The 23,912-nt window shown below is 45.8% G+C and overlaps 1 protein-coding gene across 2 annotated transcripts in view; it reads right to left on the minus strand.

Annotated features, from left to right (window-relative positions):
- Positions 1-11,873: 11,873 nt before the first annotated feature.
- Positions 11,874-23,912, minus strand: part of CDK1 (cyclin dependent kinase 1) — a 129,524-nt gene continuing 117,485 nt past the window's right edge. For both annotated transcript variants that reach the window (XM_029609753.1, XM_029609752.1), the window contains exon 8: positions 11,874-12,291. In XM_029609753.1, coding sequence (XP_029465613.1) covers positions 12,178-12,291 — 114 coding nt within the window. In that variant the 3' untranslated portion in view covers positions 11,874-12,177. The remainder of the gene's footprint in view (positions 12,292-23,912) is intronic.

Raw genomic sequence — 23,912 nt, forward strand, 5'->3', positions numbered from 1 at the left:
AAAGCCCGCCTGCGAGAAGCAGAAAGTAATGCAATCTGCCAGCCAGTTAGACAAGGTCTGTTTGCCCACTGCCACTCCCAGCCTGTTGGAATCAACGACACAAAGAGCTGGGTGGACAGCCTGTGGCCTGCCATGTGATCTGTGTAGAAGGCTAAAGCCTGTTATCAGTCCAGGGTGTGGAGAGCCTGTTCCCCTGGGTGGAATGAGGCCTCGGGAAAAAAGTGGGCAAAACAATGGACTGATTGATGTGGAAATCAGTCACGACCTTGGGCAGGAACTTAGGATGCGTATGCAGAACCACACGGTTGTGGAAGAACCTCGTGTATGGTGCGTATGTAGCCAGGGCCTGCAGCACACGGACCCTGAGAGCTGAAGTGATCGCCACCAGGAATATGACTTTCCAGGTGATGAACGTCAGGTCACAGGCTCAGAGGGAGGCTACATCAGTCTTGTCAGGGAAACATTGAGGTCCCAGGACACCAATGGCAAAGAGGGGGCTTCAGCTGGAGATGAACTGGTAGGTAGGTCACCCGCAGATACATCCCCTGGGAGAAGGCCCAGTCCCCAAACCTGTACCGCCTCTTGGAAGAGGAAGAACAAGCCCGTGCCGCCCTGTTTGTTGACGTACCACATCGTGATCTGGTTGTCTGTCCTGATCAGAACTTCCTTTGATGACAACTAATCATTGAACACCCACAAGGCATACTGTATCGCCCGAAGCTCCAGAAAGTTTATCTGGCAACATGCTTTGGCGGCGGTCCAAAGGTCTTGTGTGTAGGTCATTCGTGTGGGCTCCCCACCTCTGGGGTGGGGGAGACGGGGGGACAGTGATTAGTCACCTGGTGCGGTACGTACTGGAAGGGAAGCCCACGTTCCAAATTTGAGGGTATGTCTGGTGGGAAGTTCTCTCCGAGGGTCCACAATGGTGACTGGAGTCTCTAGATCCTGAGATGCCTGCTGCCACTGGGACTGCAAGGCCCACTGGGGGCTCCTCATGCGGAGGGCGGGCCAAGGAAGTCACATGGATGGAGACTGCCACAGGGCCCAGTAGGTGGAGCAGAAGATTTTATTTTATTTATTTAAAAGGTTTTATATACCGACAACTGTTTGCACATCGTGTCGGTTTACAGTAACTTAGAACCAAAAGGTATAGATAGGCATGGCCTTTACAAAGAACAATGAACAATCAACATATAGCAAACAGAAAACTAGATAATTTAGTTGAAAGGATTCAACTGGGGGTAACGTAACTTAGGAGAGGGGGATAAACAACAAAAAACAATAAGAAAAGGCTATGTACAGGGTTTAAATAATACGTTCGTTGAGGTTTTTGATTCTTATTTGGGGAAAGAGAAGGGGAAAGATTTGGGAGGCCTGAAATTAAGCAATGGGATTTTTTTTAGCAGTAAGTCATAGGGGGGAGAAGAGTTAGGAGAGGATGAGGAGGGGTAGGCTTGTAGGAAGAGCCAAGTTTTGAGTTTCTTTTCAAATTTGGGTGTGGAGGTTTCAGTGCGAAGGTCAAGGGGCATGGAGTTCCAGAGGGTGGGGCCGGCAAGTGAAAGGGCTGTTTGTTGTAGAGATGAGTCTAGCTGATTTTATAGAGGGAGCGCAGAGGGTTCCACGTAAGGAGGAACGAGTTGGTCTTGTGGAGGTGCGAGGAAGGAATGGTGGGTTTATCCAGTTGTAATGTTCATTGGTGATGCTTTTGTGAATGAGGGTAAGAGTTTTGCAAAGGATGTGTGATTGTATAGGAAGCCAGTAGAGGTCAATCAGGATGGGAGTGATGTGGTCTTTCTTATTAGCATTTGTGAGGATACAGTAGCATTTGTGAGAATGCAGTGGCATTCTGAAGTAGTTGCAAAGGTTTGATGTAAGTAGCAGGGAGGCCAAGGAGGAAGGCGTTGCAGTAATGTTGAGATTACTACCTGATAATCTCCTTTTCCTTAGCGTAGACAGATGGTATGGAAACACATGGACCGAGTGACGCCCGAGGTAGGCAGCCACCAAACTAAAGCATTTGAAGATGCTGAGTGGGGGGGGGGCAATGCCAGCCCAAAGGGTAGCACTTTGTACTGAAAATGTGTACTCCCTACCACGAAGCGGAGGTAGTTCCTGTGGTTGGGGACAATAGTAATATGTGCGTACGCCTCCTTGAGGTTGAGGGAGCAAAGTCAGTCTCCTTTTCAAAGGAACGGGATCAGCGTACCCAGAGAGACCATCTTGAATTTTTCTCTTACGAGAAACTTGTTAAATGCCCTGAAGTCGAGAATGGGGCGCAAGCAGCCATTCCTTTTTGGAATTAGGAAATACCTCGAGTAGAACTCTTGGCCCTGCTAATGGCGAGGAACCGGTTCCACTGCACCCACTGAAAGGAGGACAGAGTTCCGTTTGAAGAACGACCTAATGGGTGGATGAACCCCACGATGGACAATGGGGGAGAGGTCTCTGGAAGCCGGCTGAAGTACAGACTGAGCCCCTGGTGAACAATGGAGAGGACCCAGCGGTCCGAAGTTATCTCCTCCCAGCAACTGGCGAAGCTGAGGAGCCTGCCTCTGACAGGGGGATTGGGTGCCAGGGGAACTGCCAGCTGACTTATGCTCCCTTGTCGCCAGTTAAAAGTCCAAGGCTGGGGCTTGCTGGGGGGCCAGTTGGGGGAGGTCTAGCAGTCCACTGCTGGCAGGAACAACCCATGGAACTGGTTCGAAGTGGGTGAGTCCCAGCGGCCAGAGGGTAATATTTCCTCTGCCAATAAAAAGGTTTCTGAGAAGCCTGTCTGGAGGATTTCCTGGCAGAGGTCGGCCCCTCAGAGGCACTCGCGGACAGCTGCTGAAGGGTATCATGATGGTCCTTCAGTTGCTCTACCGCATCCCAGACCTTATCCCGAACAGATTCTTGCCTGTACAGGGGAGGTCAGTGAGTCTATCCTGAACCTCGGGCCTGAGATCCGAGGCCCGGAGCCAAACCATTCTTCTGGTGCAGATGCCCATGGCAGCTAAGTGGGCTGCAGTTTCAAAAACATCTTAGGTGGAACGCACCTCATGTTTCCCTGCGTCCAGATCCAGTGAGGCAATGGTGGTAAGGCCCTCCGCGAAATCCTGGACTCGTTTCAGAGATTGCAGTGGTAACGAGTTGTATAGAGTTGGTAGGTCACAATGCGGGCAACCAGCATGATGCCTTGGAAAATCTTCCTTCCCATTGAGTCCAATTCTCTATGCTCGCGTCCCAGAAGAGCGGAGGCATGGGCAATGGAACACCTGGCCTTTTTTCGGCGGACTTCATGACCACCAATTGGGGAGGAGCTGTCTCCTTTCGAACCCCAGGGCCTGCTGCACCAAATAGGTGGCTTCGGCCTGTTAACTGAGGAGACTAAAATGGGGTGTTCCCACATGCGAAGAAGTTCCTTAAAAATGTCATGGATGGGAACCGCCACCATTTCTTTAGGAGCGATGAACTGGAGGACTTCCAGCATCTTATGACGTGAATCCTCCTCCGTATGAAGCTGAAAAGGGATGGCTTCAGCCAAAGCCCTAACAAACCCTGCAAAACACAGGTCCTCAGGTGGCGACAGACGCTGCTCCTCCGGAAGAGAGGACTCAGAGGGGGTCTGAGTATTCTGAGGACGAGTCTGTGGAGTCATCACCCCAGGGTCATAGGGCCCCTCTTCCTCACTTGGAACAGGACACCAAGGGCAAGGTCCGTGAGGGGTATCCACCCTGGGCTCCGAGGGCTTTGGAGACCATAAGGGCACCGATGGCATTGGTGGTTCCCACAGCATGGAAGGGGATCATCGGCCGAAGTAACAGCTTGGGGAACCATGGGCAAGGGAACACTGTACTGGCCGCACCTTCTTCCTTCTCGGACCAGAGATCTCTCCGGTGGAGGGCAGTGGCCAATGGGGCATAGAGGGCCCCGCAGGCACCAGTTGTATTGGTAGGGTGCCAAGGATGTCCAGACATTCCAGTGGTGCTAACATCGATGGCGTAGGCTCAGGCACCAACAGCTCAACGCTTTGTAGCGCTTTGAGCACCACTGATTGCACCCTGCAGTCCAACTCCTCCTGGAAGTCCTGGGTGGCCAGGACTGATGGAGAACGAGGTGTCACCAGCTCATCCTCAGGTCTCCAAGGAGGCACGGCGCCCTGCACTGGAGTCTGTGGGGAACTCCTCGGGTTACCGGGGGCACCAGAGATGGGGCCACTTCGATGGTAGCTCGGTGGTCACCAATGCCGCTCCGGACCCATGTCTGGACAGTGACCGGTGTGCCAGTGCTTGCGGGATTTTTTCCGTTGCTCAGTCCAGTCTTTTCCTAGCGCTGAGGAAGTCAATGATCCTGAGGTCCGGGAGAGCGGAGAGGCCATCGAGGATCGATCTCCCTCTCCTCGATCCTTGGAGGTACCAGTCAAAGGGACCGCAAGGAGGAGCAGTTCAGATGGCTCCCTGTGATCCTTTGGCATTGAAGAAACTGACGCAGGTGTGGAGGACTTCGGAATCCCTAAAAGTTTCTCCATTTTGTCGAGATGCACCCAACGTCCTTTGGGTATCATCTGGTCACACAGACTGTACCCTCTGACGTTGTGCGAGGCCCCCAGGTAGAGGATGCAAACCTTGTGCGGATCTGTGATGGACTTGGTCCGCTGGCACCAGGGGCAGCATTGAAAACCGGTCAACGCCATGAAAAATACCTGGCATGCGGTCAATGACCAACTGACACAGTGGGGTAGGGAGTCTGGAATCAACCGCCAGCTGGAAAAAAAATGGTTAAAAAAGACCTACCTTACCGAGGTGGCACCAACTGTGAAGGGGGACCCAACGAGGACTTGAAAAACTAACTAAGAAAGAGGAAATATTTGAAAAAGTTGGTGCTCCATGGACCACGAGGCAACTGCACCGCGGAGAAGAAGAGACTGAATAGGGACCTCCGCGTGGATGTGTGGATAGTAGCAGGCTGGTCATGCTCAGTCTGCTAGTCAAAACTTCTAGAAACTTTGACAATCGTTTTCAGAGCTGGGCTCCATCGGACGTCATCATCTACATGTGAGAACTACCATCCTGCTTATCCTAGGAGAATAAACAGAATTACACACATAACATTGCACATCTTGACAATTTAGTTGCAATGTAAACAGTTCAAAATTTTGTACATAAGCATCAAGGGTTATAATATGATGTAATCAAACAAGGGTTTCACAATATAATTGCATTGTTATAGCGATCTTAATAATCACAATATACTGTTTTAACTAAATAGTGTACATTCACACAACACATACCAAAGGAAACTAATACAATGGTAGATTTAAACAGTGGTGCATTTATTTTAATGATCAATGAGAGAAAAACATGGTGTTCCTCCTGGGTGTGATGTCAAATGCCCCGACAAAGCCCTTGTTTCACCACGTATGCTCTCTCAGAGGGAAACACTGACAAGATGGAACCAAAAAGTCTCAAAGCTCCCCTCCTTCCGTGGCGAGGGGGGGGGGGGGGAGCATGAAATACAACTGGATTTAAAATGACACTAGGCTTATTAAAATCAGTAGAAGCTATTAGCCACCTTGATATTTTTGTATCTCTTCAAATTGAATGGAGCACAGTAGATAATGAGACTATGTATTTGAGAAAGCAAACCATGCCTTAAAGCGTTCAGATACTGTGCAGATGAAACCAGAACAGCTAGCTGGTTAAGGTGCAGGAATACCTCACTACAACCGCTCCTCGTCGCAGATACCAAATCAGGTAAAACTACTAACAAAACCACTCATGTCTTGCTCCCATGCAGTACATGCTCAAAAGAATTTTGAAAATGAGTGAGGAAAAAGCACTACTATGAATGAAAATAGAATCAATTAGAGTACAATTTTATTAACATATAATCAAATAATAAAATAACCTTTGTTTTCTTACCAACAATTATTTGTGTACACCTATAGTTCTGACAAAGTGCTGAATCCTCCCTAATACACTGTTAGAATAAACAGAACTATACACAAACACATATAGCAGAGTAAAAGGTAACAGAATTGAAAGTGTTTTTCATGAAATTCTAAGTTACAAATAACAGTGTAGAAGGTAACTTATGGGAGGTTGATTCTAATGGTATTAGTACGTCAATGTAGTTTTGTGCTAATGAACTTCAATGGATACAAACATTTTACAAATAGATCTTTAGAATACGTGTAAAGTAGATATTTAAAAGCTTTTTCAAGCTCTAGTGTTACATTTTAGGATGGAACGTACATCCTTCAGATGAACACAGCAAAGCCAGCTCTCCAAGGAAAGGAATTCCAGGTGCCCAAGGAAACCATTTTGAACTTTTTTTTTTTTTTTTTTTTTTCTTTTTTTTTTAAGGGAATATGTTCAAGTCTAGGATGAAATGAGTTTTCCTGTTTTTGGTTTTTTTTCCAGGATCAGAAAGTATTTGGAGTAAAATCCCCATCCTCTTTCCTTTCTGAGGGGTGGTGGCTAGGCCAGAGGGCAGTACCTGGAACAGTTAATGGGGACCCAGTACCACAAAACGAAGGAAACTCTGTTCTTGAAGGACAGGAATATGTAGGTAGGCCTCGGATAAGTCCAGGGAGGTCAAGAACTCTCCTGATTGTATGGGCATTTTCACAAGCGTAGGGTTTCCATGCAGAAATGATTGACTCGTAGATGTCTGTTGATGCTCCTGAGGTCCAGGATGGAGTAAAAGGAGCCTTCCTTCTTGCACACGATGAAATAGATTGAATAATGCCCCATAACTGCCTGGGGCATAGGTACCAGGATTATAGCCCTCATCCTGAGGAGCCTTAAGAGTAGTCTCCACTGCCTGCTTTTTGTGCTGGGAGCAGCAAGAAGACATCATGGATATATCCCGAGGAGTGCTGTGAAATTCCAGCATATATCCTTCACGTATGACCTCCAGTACCCATTTGTCCAAAGTGATCTCGACCCACCACTGGTAGAAGAGGGACAGTCATCCCCCTATGTCCTTGTTCTGAAGGTAGGTCAGCAGAATTTCATGGGGGGGAGGGGGGGTGTTTCAGGATGAATCTGAACCCGAGCCTGCCCCTCTCTTGGGCTGTTGATTACGAAAGGACCAAGCCCTCCCAAAAGGCCGAGACCTCTGAAAGGTCGACATTTTGTAGGGGCAAAAATGTTGGGAGCCCCTGGATAGACCCTTCATAGGTGAGAGGCGCTGTAACTGCTCTCTCATCTTCTGGTATCCAGGGTACTGGAGATTTACCCCATTTATTGGTCAGCTTTTCCAGTTTGCTTCCAAAAAGGTGTGATTCTTTCAAGGTCATCTTTGTAAGATTTGCCTTGGAGGTTGATTTTGCTGAGCAATTCCACAGCCATAGCTGTCTTCTGGCCACCACCACTAAGGCCACCCCCCTGAAGTAAGGACTAGATCAGAGCCTGCATCAGCGGGTTCCACAACCACTCTGGAATTCACCCAAGTCATCCACCTTCTGAGAGAGTAGGCATGAACAAGCTACCAGGGCACAAGAAGCAATCTAAGGTCGTTGCTACTGCATCTAAGGCCTGTTTAATAAAGGACTCCATCCGACAATCGTGCACATCCTTTAAGTCTGCTCCTTCCTCCACTGGGATAAGTTGTTCACTTAGAGACAACACAGAGCAGTGCAACCACTTTAGGGAAACGCAAACACTCTCACTGCCGAATCCAATGGGTAGAGAGCTTCTAACACTCATCCCCCTTTAAAACTTGCTTCTGGGGCATCCCATTCCAGGTAAATTCACCCCTGGATGGCTTCCAGTACGGGAAAGTAGCAAGAGGCTTTCCGTAGGTGAGGCAGGCCATGCCTCAAGGTCTGCCGATAGGATGGGAGAGGGAGGTCTTACCAGCTGAGGTTCTGACTGGACAGGGCAAGAGAGATAGCAGACTGCGCCTGTACAAAGGCTTGAAGGCCCAGGAAAAATTCCACCCAAGAGAAGGCAGCTGGGTCCATGCCTAGCCCAGAAGGTACTGAGGTAGGCGCCGCTGAATTTCCCTCTCCCACGGATGACTCAGTCACGGGTGTTCTCAGATACGTGGTACTTCCAGTTAAGGCTGTGGCTAACCCATCCTCTGAATGGGAGGAGCCGGGCCTAGCAACTCTCCCTGGGCCTCCTCACAGTACTGACATAAGTTGGAATTAAGGTCAGATTGAAAGCCTAATATGTCAAGCAGCAAAGAGAGAAAGGGACTTGTTTCTTGGCTGTCGGAGCCATTGGTGACAGTAAATGTGTGTTCTGTCTGCTCACGCTTAAAATTTTATGCGCAGTTTCTGGGTGCCTAGGCTGGATGCGGTGAGGCATACGCACAGCCCACGTGCCCAGCTTTACCTGTATTCTGCGCGTTTGTACGCATGCAATGTTATGCATGCAGTGTGTGCATAGAGCCGATGCACTACACTTACCGACTCTTTTGGAGGGCACTACAGCATGTTCAAGGACGCATGCAAGATGGTGCTGCCGCGCCCTACCATGCGGTGTGCTGACCAAGCCTAAAACGAGGCCTAGCCCACTGGGGGGGGGGGGGGGGGCACTCAACCTACTTGGAAGCCCACTTCCTCTTACCCCAACAGGATCAGGAATGACATCGGTACGGCGTGCCGAGCAAGGAGACTGGAGTAAGTCTTACCAAAAACCCCTCCAAACGTCTCTGAATTAGGAGGTTAAAAAAAAAAATGTAATTTACCTGTGCTCAGCAGTTACAGGCTGAGCAGAGAAACTGTCTCCAGCTATGGGGGGGAGAGAGCTTTGTCTGTCACTGCCTTGCTTGGCTTCCTGCACCTGCTGCCTTTCAGCTGCTTAAGCAACAAAGTCCAAGCCAGGAACCGGCTACCAGACCAAGGAACACATCTGAGTGATCTTGGAAATCACCGCAGGAATTCTCAACTGGGGGAGGGACCTACAGGTATCACAGCAGTAGAGCAGGGCTCAATTTTTTTTCTCTAATTTAAATGTAGAATTTCTCCTTCCAAAAAGAACAGTAATTCCCATAGGGAGAGATACATCAACCATCTACTGGAGACTGAGAAATGAAGGGCTGAGGTCACTACAAGGGTGTATGTAGGGCGACATCAGCTTTGAAATCTGATTCAGTCTCCATCTGCTGGCAGGGGAGCATAGCCATTGGTCCTGAGTCCATCAGGCTACATACTAGGAAAATGTACCTTATTTCTAGACTGAAAACTGCTGAAGCTCTAGGTGGCTTACAACAAAGACATTCATAATAAAGTCTGCCCCACCTACTTTAACCAATCTAAATGCTAAGGACTGGGATACTGGAGGGGAATTTAACAGATGATGCTTTCTGGCAGGATAGGGAAAGAAACACATTCTCCCCCTTTCTGTAATCTGCCATTGGAACATAAAATTGAACAAATGATGGAAGTGCACTGAGAGCAGGCAAGAAGATGCCTTTCCACCATGCTCCCACATGCACAAAAAACTTTGGACATTCAAGCATACAAGGCAACAATGGCTAAACAGCACATCTCACATTTGCATATAAATTAATACAGGTGTGATTACATGCTAAAAAAGTTTTTAGGCCTTGTTAAAAACCTTCATGCATAGTGTTTAGTTCAAAGACCAAATATCTACCAGCATGCATGCTAAAGGTCAGCATGGTTTAGTATATCAACCCTCTAATGTCCAAACTCTTAACTAAATACACTAATCAATTTCAGCAAAAAATTCTAAAGGGATCCTAACCCTTCAATCAAAATGATTATGTAGGAACAGACACCATACTACAGTGAAAGTTAAGATAAACTAATACACAAGCAACATCTGGAATGATAGTGTTAAATATTTCACAAAAAATATGCAATTAGTTGGCACCATTTTAGCTATTCAGAATATGTACTCTGCATAAATTTAACTTATGCACAAAATATTAGTTTTCATAGTATATATCACATCACTTTTGCAAAACACTGTTTATAATAAACAAAGAAAACTGATAAACTAGAAGGAATAACCAAAACGTTGAATTTAATATGAGGCTAACATTACTAAATGCAATTAGTAATACCAGCATGAATGGAGAAAATTAATTTATACATTTGGACTGCACAATAAAACAAGAGCACATTGTCAGTGTCAGAACATATCTGTTCTTTGTCTTTGGGCACATATACTTGCTGGACCAGATCTCTCTGGATACAGCGTTTTATGAACTTTTAATGCCCTTCACAATAAAACCTCTCTCCAACTGGTACTATTATGCAAACTATTAGTTTCCTCACCACCTGTGGACACTCAAGACAGGCAAATAGTCTAATACTTAAAGAGTTGGAGAAAAAAAAAAATAATTTCACCCAATCAGGTAGAGGCCAGTTCTGTCTCACACTGCTTTGGGAATTTAAAACAAATATAGCCACCAGTTTGCTATAATACGAACCTCAATGCCAAAATAAAATCTTCCAGTAGAAGTGTTTCTATTGCTATTCTGAAGGCTCCTCATTTTCCTGTAGCAGAGCATGGTAAATTCTGTGGCAAGTTAGGTTCTGCAGTAGTTTGTAGAATGGCCATCTGAGCTCAATCTATTTTTGAACAAATTTGAATATAACTAAGTAAAGCACAGTTTTTAAATTAAAAACAAGATTTTAAAATAGAAAAATATTTTTCTAAATTGAATCAATTTTTGCTTACATTTACAATATATATACTAGTAGTAAAAGCTTGTCCAAAGGCAGAAAAATACCATAAAGTATAGGAAGTGTGTAATTGAGATGCTGAAATCTGATGTAGTTTGTGCATGGACAATGCAGAGAGAGGGGTGGAGCTGTTAAGTACAGAGAGGGAGGCGATGTGCAATTTGCATACTGGCCACAAAGGCGCAAGGCAGCTGTCCCCTATGATAGCATATCTGAATCTATATGGAAACATCTGCCCTTCCCTAAGTCACAAGGAAACCACTCCCATCTCCAAAAAGTGATTGACTACAGATGTCAATGGACCTGTCATAACTTCTGAACTCCTAGAACAGGGGTGGCCAACTCCAATGCTCAAGAGCCACAAACAGTTTGTTTTCAAGACATCCCATGAATATTCATTATGAATATTTACATTCAATGGATGCAGTGCATGCAAATCTGTCACATATACATATTCACTGTGGACATCTTGGAAACCAGACCTGTTTGGCCTCTCAAAGAGGTAGCCAAGAGAGCTCAGAGGTTGTAGCAGATCCATTGACAGATTTATTCAATGGTTCCTTTTACTCTGGTGCCGGAAGTGAGAGCATGAGGAGGAGGAAGGCAGTCCAGGTGGAAAGCCAGCAGGTCAAGGGACAGTGTTTGGCAACTCAATAGCAATATACAGATTCCACAAGTCACCATTGCAAACCTGGGATCTTAACTATATGCACAATATTATTAAGTTGAATACACAATGTCCAGAAGCCAGCCACTTCAAATATCTCCAAGCATATTAATATGAATACAAGTACTGTTGCTTTATTAACCAGCTTCTTGGTTCTGGATTCCTCTAACTTTTGTTGAATAAAATTTAATATAGGTGACTATCCAGCAGTTTAACAGGAGCTTAAAATATTTTAAACTTAATGTAATAGTAATGGGAAATGTAGTAGACAGGAAAAAAGGAAGATAGAGTTGAATACAACTGAACTCCTGGAGAGAGCATTTGAATTTTCTACCTAAAATCCATTCCTGTCACTTTACTAACCTTCATAAGCTTACCTTAAGTACCTTTTTTGAGGATCTATACCTTCATTTTCATATCTGCCCTAAATAACCAATTCAGAACAATTGCTTTCAAAACAGATATTTAAGCTAGTCTTAAGTTTGAGATAGTTTGTGTTTACATGAGCTACAAACTGCTCCAGCTGTAAACCAAGTAAAATAAAGTATCACTAGAGTGCTCAATTTAAAGATTTATTCATAGAAACCAAACAGCATCGACAGAGAAGATTGCATATAGCTTCATTACATTTAAAATCAGCACTAGTATTAGGTTAATATTTACAATATTTAAAGTAATACATTTAAACTCATGTCCCAAGTACCTACTGCATTTCTACAGCAGGAGATCAGACAAGAACACAAAACATAAAAACAAAAAAAAACTTCCACAAAAAGATGAAAAAAAAAGTGGCAATTCAAAGGTTGTGTCTCTACTCCCGAAACAACCCAGGCAAGCTTCTATGTGGGAGTTCTTCAGTTATTTAGTTTTTGATCTGATGAGCTGGAAGGTTTGACTTGTCCAAATCATCGAAGAATTGATGGTTTAAAGCATGTTTGGCTGAAATTCTTTTTATAGGATCATAGATTAACATTTTCTGTCAAAGAGAATATGAAGAGTCTCAGAAAATAAATCAAAAGAGTTGTTAATTTTCCTATTACAGACAGACATCAGAAGTCTGCTACATTTTAAATAATTAAAAAACCCTGCTACATTAAAGTACTTTTAATAACCCCTCAAAAAAACAAACCCACAAAAAAATAATCTTCACATCAAAATCATAACCTACCATCAGGTTACATAAGACAAAGCTGACAAAGGACTATTCATGTCCATTTATCAAGTGTTAACATCCCTTTTATTCAGGGGCAAGAACTCAACTTGTTTTTTAGGCAATGGCATACTATGTTTCTCTTCCTTCCTTCCCCTCCCAACTGACAAAAGGGGAAAAATAGACCTAGTAAATCAAGCCCTTAACGTAAACATGTTTCTCAAAGCAGAATCTCAACTCATTTCAGAAACTGGGAGTCGAAGGATCAGACTTTCTAGATCCGAAGGGGGGGTTTGACATTTGATCGCAAAAGCAACACCCCCCTCCTGACTTTGTGCGACACCCCAGGCAGAGGATACAGACCTCGTAATGGACATGGTCTGTGCGCACCGGTGGCATCGGCAAAACCCCGACGCCATGAAAAAGAGCTGGCAGACAGCAGCCACCGAAGAGTGTCACTGGTCAGGAATCGACCACAAAGGAGAGAAAAAAAACCCAAAACAAAGCTTACCATGCTGCCCTACAGAGCATCGACAGGGAACAAGGGGGACTCGGCGCAGATAAGTCGCGAAAAGAACAGAGGAAAAAAAAACCTCTGAAGAGAGCAGAGCTCCACAACCATGAGGTGAAAGCTGTGCAGAAGAGAAGAGACCGAAGGGGGACCCCGCATGAACGCGTGGATAAAAGTTTTACGTGCCGGGTCCATCTGATGTCACCTATGTGTGAGGACCACCATCCTACCTGTCCTAGGAGAAAAATCTCTACCATTTGTAGTTCCCCTTTGCTTTAAAAAATAAATAGTAAAGCTGAATTGGGGGGGGGGGGGGGGGGGGGGGGAGGGGGACGACTGCCATGAACCACCTAACAAGAAACATGTCAAAGCAACCTTGCTTACCTGTAAAATTAATTTTCTCCGAGGAGACCAGGATGTCAGTCCTCGCACATGGATGACATGAGATGCAATCTGGCATGGAAGTTTTAATTAAAAAAACAAAACAAAAAACCAAAAACCCAAAACCCAAAGAAAAACCTTCTAGAAGCTTTGGACATGCCCCATAAGACATGTGCAGCTCGACCCATGTCACAGCAATCTATGCAGGACCCTTCACAGTCTATACCAAGCTAAAGACTTGGAGATCTAATTCCAAGGGAAGGCAGAAAGTTTGAGAGGATTGACATCCTGCTGTCCTCTGAGAACACCTACTACAGGTAAGCAACTTTGCTTTCTCCAGGGACAAGCAGGATGGTAGTCCGCACATGTGAGGAATCACTATTTACAGACTATCCTACATATGGGGGGGGGGGGGGGGGGGGGGGGGAGAGACTAACTAAACAGTGCCAACAGGATATTTGACTTTTTTATATAGGGCAGCTGGAACCAAGATAAGCCCTAGGAGGAATTGAGGTGCATTCTACAACTCAGATTCTGTAAAGCAGAATAGTCAAACCTACCTTTGTGTAGGGAATCTGTCCAAGAAATAGTGCAATGTGAATGTGTGGACAGAACTCTACGTTGCAACCTTAAAAGGTTTCCATGGAGGTCAACCTTAAGGGGCTTACCGACCCTTATGACAAACTATAAGCTTTGCATGACCCACCAGATTCAGACCTGCCTTGGCATTAACAGAAGGAAATATAATCTGCTAGCCAATTAAGAGTGCACTTGGAAACAGCAATCCCAGGTCTGTTCGTGTCAAACAAAAAAAAAAAAAAAATTGGGTGGACTAAGGGTTTCACTCCACACCAGATAAAGGCTCGTTTACAATCGAAACAGTGCAACACCTGTTCACACATGTAGATTGGCCAAGGTGGAAGTCCAACACTAACTTAGGATGTATGTGCAGAACCACCTTATTGTTGAAAAATTAGTATAACAGAGAGACACCATAGTCTCCCCTAGATAGCCTTAAGTTAGACATCTGCAGAAGGTCCATGCCATTCAGTACTGCACCTCTATTAGCAATTTGCAGGAATTGGAAGTCCTTTAAGCACAAGGGGTGGGAGCTGGCCCATGTGACTAGCAGTGTTTTGCTTTCCGGAGGGAAAGGAAAGGAGTGTTTTCAGTGTGCTCTCCAAGTTTAGGTCACTGCCTAGATAAGAAAGACCTGGCAGGGTAGTCTGGAGGGAAGAGATTTTTTCTTTTTTTGCCTTTTTGCTCAGCGTAAAAGATTTTTGCTGTTTCTGCCCTGCATCTGCTGGAATACTGAAATCCCCACTCCAGAGGTGCAGGAAGGATGTGTACACTCCCTTCACCCTAACAAGAGGAGGTTGCAGAGACCTATAGTTAAGATCCAATGCTGTTTTTGGCAAGATTGAGTTTTCCATCTGATTGGGAAGAATGTATTTTGCTGCCCCCTTCCTTACCCATTCTGGTCTCTAAGAACTGTTCCAGTATAGACTTTCCTCCAGAAAAGTCTGAAGTCTAACTTTTGAAGAGGAGAACAATCTTTGGAGACCCCACATAAGAGTTTTCACCACAGGACACAGGTAGGACAGAGTTTGGGAGTATCCTGTGGCCATCAGGTATTTTGGGCAAGGGGACATCAGCCCTGGTTAGGACACATTCATTCCACACCATGAATGAAATGCAAGTTCCAAGTTTCAATACAGAGGAACACTTCCACAGAGGGAGATACAACTTAAACCTATGTTCCTTTAAGGATAAAGAATCTGAATGTACTTTGACATTTGCTCCTATTGATTCTTTTCAAAATCAAGCACAGTAAATTAATTTGAACACCCATCCAGCAAGTCCAGTCTGTTTTGCCAAGGTACTTGTCCTGAAGAACTATGGTAACACACAATGCTTCCAGTGCCTGGGCCCAGGTGGTCATCCTTACTTCCACAAAAAGGAATCCACCCCCTGGAAGGTATGCTGCGAAGGTATGGAGAGAACTCCAGGTGGCAGCCCTGCAAATGTCAGGAAGCAGCACCGATCGTAGGTGTGCTACTGAAGTCGTCATGGCCCTCACAGAGTGTGCTTTAACATGGTCTTGAAAAGGAATGCCTGCTTGCTGATAGCAAAAAGATATACAGTCCGCCAACCAGGAGGAGAGAGTGTGCTTACCCCCAGGTTGCCCTAATTTGTTGGGGTAGAAAGAGACGAATAATTGAGTGCTCTTCCTGTGGGCAACTGTATGGTCTAGATAAAAAGCTAGAGCTCGTTTACAGACAAGGGTATGCAGAGCCTGTTCCCCTGGACTGGAATGGGGCCTGGGAAAGAAGGTAGGTAGCATGATGGATTGATTAATGTGAAATTCCGAAACTACCTTAGGTAAAAACTTAGGGTGAGTGCAGAGTACCACCCAGTCCTGCAGGAGTTTAGGGTAAGGCGGATAGGTAACTAGGGCCTGCAATTCACTAACCCTGCGAGCTGAAGTATTAGCCAAAAGGAAAATCACTTTCCATGTAAGATATTTTAGGTCACATGAGTGAAGAGGCTCGAATGGTAGTTTCATGAGCCGACTGAGAACCAGGTTAAGGTCCCAAGAAGGGACCGGAGGACGTAAAGGTGGCTTGTTGTGGAGCAAGCCCTTTAAAAAGCGTGTTACGAAGGGTTGTACTGATATAGGGACATCCCCGACACCTTTATGGAAGGCGGCTACCGCACTGACATGCATTCTCATGGAAGAGGTCTTTTGACCTGACTGACAGATGCCAGAGATAGTCCAAAAACTTTGGGATTGGACAGGAAAAGGGATCAAGGGACTGGAGAGCACACCATGATGTCAACCTTTTCCATTTATAGGAGTAAGGTTTTCTCGTGGAAGGCTTCCGTGAAGCAATCAAGATACGGGAAACTGGGTCTGAAAGGTTAAGAGGTTGAAGGATTAACCTTTCAGCATCCATGCCGTCAGGGACAAGGCCTGAAGATTGGGATGGCGTAGGCATCCGTTGTTTCGAGTGATCAAAAGCGGGTCCTTTCCCAAGGGAATGTGCCTGCAGATGGAGAGATCATGTAGGATTGGAAACCACACTTGGCGTGGCCAGTGAGGTGCTATCAGGATCATGGTTCCCTTGTTCTGACGTAGCTTCACGAGAGTCTTAGAGAGAAGAGGATGTGGAGGGAATGCATAGAGCAGACCGGTTGCCCAGGAGAGGGAGAATGCATCTCTGGGCTGAGAATGTTTGCTGCAAATGAGGGAGCAATAATTGTCCACTTTGTGGTTCTGAGGGGACGCAAAGAGGTCTGTCTGAGGATATCCCCATTGCTGAAAGATTGAGTTCGCTACAGAGGTGTTGAGAGACGCGACTCAGCTTGTCTGCCAACACATTGTCCACTCCCGGCAAATAGGTGGCCTTGAGGTACATTGAGTGGGAGAAAGCTTCCGCCCAAATCTGCGCACCCTCCTGACACAGAAGGAAGGAGCCTGTGCCTCCCTGTTTGTTGATGTACCACATGGCCACCTGGTTGTCTGAATCAGGATGACTTGATTTGATAGGCGATCTTGAAAAGCCCAGAGAGCATATCGCATTGCTCGAAGTTCCAGGAAATGTATTTGGTGTTTGGCTTCCTCTGGAGACCAAGACCCTTGTGTCTGCAGATCATCCATGTGGGCTCCCCACCCGAGGTTGGAAGCGGTGGTGAGAATGGCTTGAGGATTTGGAACTTGAAAGGGCAATCCCTGGAGGAGATTGTTTTGATTTTTCCACCAGGCAAGAGACAGACGGAGTGAGTCTGTTATGTGAACAATGTTCGACAGAGGCTGAATAGCTTGAATCCATTGTGACCCTCAGTGTCCAGTGCATGAGTCTCATGGCCAAGTGAGCCATTGGTGTGACATGGACTGAGGTCGCCATGTGTCCCAGAAGGATGAGGAATTGGCGAGCTGTTGCAGCATGTTGAGACTGCAACCGGTGAGCGAGAGACACAAGAGTTAATGCTCGTTGAGGCAGAAAAGCTTTTGCTTGCAAGGTGTCTGCTCCAATGAACGACCAGGTTTAAATGGGGCTAAACAAGATTTCTCGTAATTGACGAGAAATCCTAGCGAAATAGAGTATGTAGAGTTAAATCGAAGACGACAGAGCAGTTTGCTGAGTTGGAGCCCTGATTAACCAGTCGTCCAGATAGGGGTAGACATGAACACCTTGGGTTCGGAGGAAAGCTGCAACAACTACGAGACATTTGGTAAAGACTCGTGGTGCAGACGCTAGGCCGAACGGAAGCCCTCTGTATTGATAGTGCTTGGGGCCTACTAAGAATCTCAGGTACTTGCAATGAGCTGGAGTTATCGCAATGTGGGTGTATGCATCCTGGAGGTCCAGAGAGCTGAGCCAGTCTCCTCTTTATAGAAGAGGTAGAAGCGATCCCAAGGTTACCATCTTGAACTTTTCCCGCTGAAGGTACTTGTTGAGAGCCCGTAGGTCCAATATTGGACAGACACCCCCTGACTTTTTGGGAATTAGAAAGTACCGGAAATAGAACCCTAGGCCTTTCTGCGAGAGCAGAACGAGTTCTATTGCTCTTGACTGGAGAAGGAGGGAAACCTCTTGATTCAAAAGAATGGAGTGGTCGGATGTTCTCCACGTCTGCAGAGGTGGGGAGTCTGGTGGCAGGGCGAGAAAGTTCAGATGGTAACCCTGAGCAATGATTGCCAATACCCATTGGTCAGTTGTGATTGACTGCCACATGTTGTGAAAGTGGCACAAATGACCTCCCACAGGTATGTCTAACAGAGGAATCTGGCTGCTGCTCTCTAAGCGGAAGTCAAAAACCTGAGGCAGGTCCTGGCTGAGGAGCTGTTTATGGTTTCTGTTTTCGGGCTTGGCGAGTCTGAGGCTTTTGATAAGGTCTCGTAGTACGGGACCTTGCTGGTGGTGGATAGGCTTGCCTTGGACGGTAGAACGACTTCTTAGAGTCCTTCCTGAAGGGCTGTCTTAAGGAGAAGTCGGAAGGCATTGAAGAGAGCTGTTTAAGGGTCTCATGATGGTCCTTTAATTCAGCCACCATTCGTTGGATCTGTTCACCTAACAGATTATCTCTGATACATGGTAGGTTGGACAACCGGTCTTGCACTTCTGGGCGAAGATCAGAAGACTTGAGCCAGGCCCATCGTCTTGCCGAAATAGCCGCTGCAGACACTCTGGTGAAGGTGTCAAAAATGTCATAAGATGTTCGAATCTCATGTTTGCCTGCCTCAAATCCTTTGTTTACAAGGGTTTGTAGCTGGTCTTGGAATTGTTCAGGTAGGAGCTCTGAGAAGTCCTGTATCTGCTTAAAGATGACCCTATTATATTGGGTCATATAAAGCGGATAGGCAGCAATTCTGGAGATGAGCATGGCCCCTTGGAATACTTGTCAACCAATGTTGTCTAGGAATTTTTGTTCCTTAGCAGGTGGGGTAGATGAGTGGGGCTTTGACCTTTTTGCCTTTTGTGCAGACTACCACAACTGAGTAGTGGTCAAGCTGTGATTTTTGAAAGCCTGGGGCTGACAACTAGATAAGTAGTGTCCACCTTTCTATGTACTGGAGCAATTGATCCAGGGTTTTCCCAGTTCTTCTTGAGGAGATCAAGAAGGACCTGATGAATGGGAATAAAGGTGATCACCTTGGGGGCATCCAGGAATTGGAGTAACTCCATCATCTGGTGCCTATCATCCTGTTCTGTCTGTAGTTGAAAAGGAACCAACTCAGACATTTCCTTTACAAAATTTATGAATAAGAGGTCCTCTGAAGGAGAATGCTTTCTAATTTCAGTGGGAGAAGGTGGTGAAGGTAAGTCATTGGTGTCTGTTGAGGTATAATCACCCCAGGTGTCATAAGGATCAGCAGACTGTCCTTTAGGAAGTGAAGGGGGTTGGATACTGGAGGGTCCTGGTCTAGGCTCCGAAAATATTGGAGGAATCGCCGGAGGCATCGATGGATGATTATGGCGCCGGATGTATCTGCACCGACAGATGAATTGGTGGCGAGGGACGTATTGGCACAGATGGCTGAGGCAAAACTCCCGATGGAGAGATGCGGAACGGTGTTTCTCCTCCCGATGAAGCTGTCATCAGGGAGGGCAGAGGCATCGGAGACTTGGGATCCATCAGTGGAAGGGTGGCCATCAGCGCCTCCATTCTGGATAGCAGCGGTGCTAGTGCTGCTGGAATCGGGTCAATGACAGGTTCCACAATCTGTGCCGGAGGAACCTGTAGACGTTGCATCGCCTTGTCGATGGCCTCCTGAACCAGCCGGTCCAGTTCTTCTCGGAGACCTGCAGCAAGCAGCCCCGGCTCCGGAACAGAAGAGGGAGAGGCATAGCCGGAGGGACGACCTTTACAGGCGAAATCGCAACTCCCAAACCCCGATCAGGTGAGGGTTGCCTCGGTGACCCGGTCACAGGAATGTTCGGTGCCTTTCCTGGACGGGGCTTCTTTGACGGCGGCTCGGACGGTAGCGATGTTGATGATTTCGCTCCCTTGATGGTCCGAGTCTTACGAAGTCTATGTTTCTCCCTGCGATCTCCTCGATCTTGAGGGGGAGTAGAGGGTGTCGATGGCCATGAAGACGTCGATGGCGGTTGGTCACCGGTGCTGGTTCAGACGACGTCGATGCGATGGACAGAGTCGGGGTTTGAGCACGGAAGAGGAGTTCCATCTTCTCCATTCTGGCCTTGCGACCTTTTGGTGTCATAAGGGCACATTTGGTGCAAGTCAGGACATTGTGCTCACGGCCTAAACAAGTTACACAGACTCCATGATGGTCTGAGAGAGACATGGTGCGAGTACAGTCCGGGCACCGACGGAACCCAACGCCATGGCCATTGAAAAAAATTGAGCCGCAGTACGGTCAACTGCCAGTAGGCCGCAAGGGCCAAACTAGACGGTAATAGACAGAAAACAGGTTAAAAAAAAAACAAAAAAAAAACTTACCGGAGTACCGCGGTCAGAGAAAAGTTAGAGGGACCCCTGTGGGGCAATTTAACTTTAAATAATTCCGTGAGAAAAATTCCTGTCAGCAATCTCTTCAGCGCTCCTTACCATGAGGCTACTGCTGCACAGAAAAAAGAAGACTGAAGGGGGACCCCTACAGTCTTCCATGCTGGGCATGCTCAGTAGGAGCCAGTCAAAGTTCTGGAAACTTTGACAGAAGTTTTCCGTGATTGGGCTCCATCTTGATGTCACCCATGTGAGGACTACTATCCTGCTTGTCCTGTGAGAACAGCTCTACCAGTGCTGAAGCACCGACTCAGACTGAATTTTGTAACTGGTTCTACGAAAAAGACAGGACATGAAGACATGAAGAAATATTGGAGCTAATCAGCGACTTTAAGAAAGATATCGCGGACCTGGTAAGACAGGTAGATGAAAATGAACTGCGAGCAGATGCACAGGCTGAAAGCTAACCCGTCTGCATCAAGATTATGCCATGGCTAAAGTGGATCTCTCATCAACATTGTTAAGTTAGAGGACATTGAAAACAGATCACGGCAAACTAACCTAAGCATACGGGAAATACCGAAGACTCCTGAATTTCAGAGTACTGAGACAGTTGTGCAGCAGCTTTGCTCATTTATTCTAGCACAAGCTCCCTCTTCACTGGATCAGCCGACTACAGATATAAAAATAGAATGGGCTCACCGTACTCTCGGTAAAAGATCAGATAAAAGCCCCGGAACATAGCGACCTGTTTTCACAGCTTCACTGTGAAAGAAAAAATATAGATCACTCCTCACAAGCAGGAATCTTGGATATGGAAAGGTAACTATATCCTTTACTGATCCGTAGCTACTAACTTTATGCAATCAGCAAGAAATGCGCCCTGTTACATCGCAACTGCGGAGAGAAAATATCCGCTATAGATGGGTGTACCCATTTGGGTTTTCGTTCACAGCTCAGGGAGTAACCTACAAACGGGCCAATGCAGTATGGTTTGCTCGACCGAGCGCACCGTTAGTCCCTGTTTGGCCGCGCTTTTGACGCACTATTTTTACCCCTTATGGAAAACACGCGGCCAACCCCTCCCCCACCCTGAAACTAATAGCACCCACAACATGCAAATGCATGTTGATGAGCCTATTAGTTAGTCCTGCGCGATCCAGGACTAACTAATAGTACAGAAAAAATATCATAGCGATATTAAGTCGGAGGCCCCAAAAATAAAAAAAATAATCTGCCTGTGGGTTGGAAGACGGACACTCAATTTTGCATTAATCATCAAGTTGATGATTAATATGCATTTGTAACTAATTTTATACAGAGATATAGTATACACATAAAAAATGTAACTAGTTAAACTGATTTTTCATTTTGAACTGTGTAAGTTACACACACAATCTCAAATTACAATGCATATATCAAGCCCCCAATCAGGATCCAAGATTGTCTCCATTTTAGGAAAACTATTAAAAACCTCAACTAAGTTTTAAACCAGACCCAGCAATGTAGAAGGTAGTCCAGAAAGGTTGAGAAAGGGGTCTATGGTCTTTCCATGCAAATTTCCACTTCGAACCACAGGATTTCCTTGTGAAATAGTCTTTTGATACCCAAAGAATGAGGCATGGATAGATTCAGGTGTTGCAGGGCTACATTATCAATCCAGTGGGAGCACTGAGGAGAGGATCACCTTGCTGGTGGCTGAAAGGAATCAATAAGTTTTTGCTTGGGAAAGTTTCTTTTCTAATTTATTGGGGCGAAGTTAACTATTTGGGAATATTATTTAGTGTGTTTGTGTATTTGTATTTTTAAATAGTCAGTAAGGCAGCTAATAAGCAGAAGTTAGAGGTTTGGGTTTTTTTTGTTTTTAATATACAAAGTAGCCAGAAGCTAGAAATAAGCTAGGAGCAGTGCATACCTAAGTAAAAAGGTTGAAAAGTACAATTTAGTTACTCACCTTGGAAAGGTGTTAAGGTAGTGTGATTTGGTTTGATTAGGTACCAACATTTGTTAAGAGAGCAGTGAGTCACTCTGGCTGACTAACTGAAGTTCGAAAGGCTTCTAGGAAAAGTAAAAAGTCATGGGATTGGCGGCGATGTCCTTTCGTGGATTACAAACTGGCTAAAAGACAAGAAACAGTAGGATTAAATGGACAATTCTCTCAGTGGAAGGAAGCGGGCAGTGGAGTGCCTCAGGGATCTATATTGGGACCCGTACTTTTCAATATATTTATAAATCATCTGGGAAAAAAATACGACGAGTGAGGTAAACAAATTTGCAGATGATACAAAATTGTTCAGTGTAGTTAAATCACAAGCAGATTATGATAAATTGCAGGAAGACCTTGTGAGACTGGAAAACTGGGCATCCAAATGTCAGATGAAATTTAATGTGGATAAGTGCAAGGTGATGCATATAGGAAAAATAACCCATGCTATAGTTACACAATGTTAGGTTCCATATTAGGAGCTACCACCCAAGAAAGCTCTAGGTGTCAGTGGATAACACATTGAAATGTGAATGGAACAGCTCCCCTATGAGGAAAGACTAAAGAGGTTAGGACTTTTCAGCTTGGAGAAGAGACGGCTGAGGTGGGATATGATAGAGGTGTTTAAAATCATGAGAGTCTAGAATGGGTAAATGTAAATCTGTTATTTACTCTTTCGGATAATAGAAAGACTAGGGGGCACTCCATGAAGTTACCATATGGCACATTTAAAACTAATCTGAGAAAGTTATTGTTCACTCAACGCACAATTAAACTCTGGAATTTGTTGCCAGGGGATGTGGTTAGTGCAGCTGTGTTTAAAAAAAGATTGGATAAGTTCCTGGATGAGAAGTCCATTACCTGCTATTAAGTTGACTTAGGGGCGGATTTTTAAAGGGTTACGCGTGCAACCCTTAAAAACACCCCCTAGCCATTCACGGCCTATGTTGCGAAACTAAATCCAATCAACAGTATATTATAGACCTCGGTTTTCTTGTATCTTGAGAATCGTAATGTGGATCTTGTTGTGTGGAGATACTCACCATGCGAGCTTGTGCTACTGTAGATCTTATGGAGGACTTTCATTTCCTATCACCTGTATTGATCTGTTTTTGTGTTTTATTCCGTAGAACTCTGTTGTCTGGGAGGGAGGGGAATATATACGACATTGCAAAACTATATCTTCTATATTATGACTTATTAGATGTATTGTTTTTCATGTTCAAACTTTCATACAATAATTTAAATCGAACCCCCCCCCCCCCGCATGCGCCGAGCCTATTTTGCACAGGCTTGGCGGTGCATGCAAGCCCTGGGATGCGCGTATGTCCCAGGGCTTGCAAAAATGGGCAGTGCAGTGTCCGGGGGCCTGGCCGAGTACCCTGACACAGTGGCCTGTCCTGCCGGCGCACCCAAAATACATCTGCCAGAGGCAGGCGTAACTCAACAAAATAAGGTTGGGGGGGGGGGGGGGGGAACCAAAAAAAAAAAAAGTTCCCTCCAAGGCCGCTCCGAACGGGGAAAGCCATTGGGCCTCCCTTAGGGCTTGGCGCACGCAAGGTGCACATGTGTGCACCCCCTAGCATGCGCCGACCCTGG

The sequence above is a fragment of the Rhinatrema bivittatum genome, chromosome 7, assembly GCF_901001135.1.
Source record: "Rhinatrema bivittatum chromosome 7, aRhiBiv1.1, whole genome shotgun sequence".
NCBI classification, from domain to species: Eukaryota; Metazoa; Chordata; class Amphibia; order Gymnophiona; family Rhinatrematidae; genus Rhinatrema; species Rhinatrema bivittatum.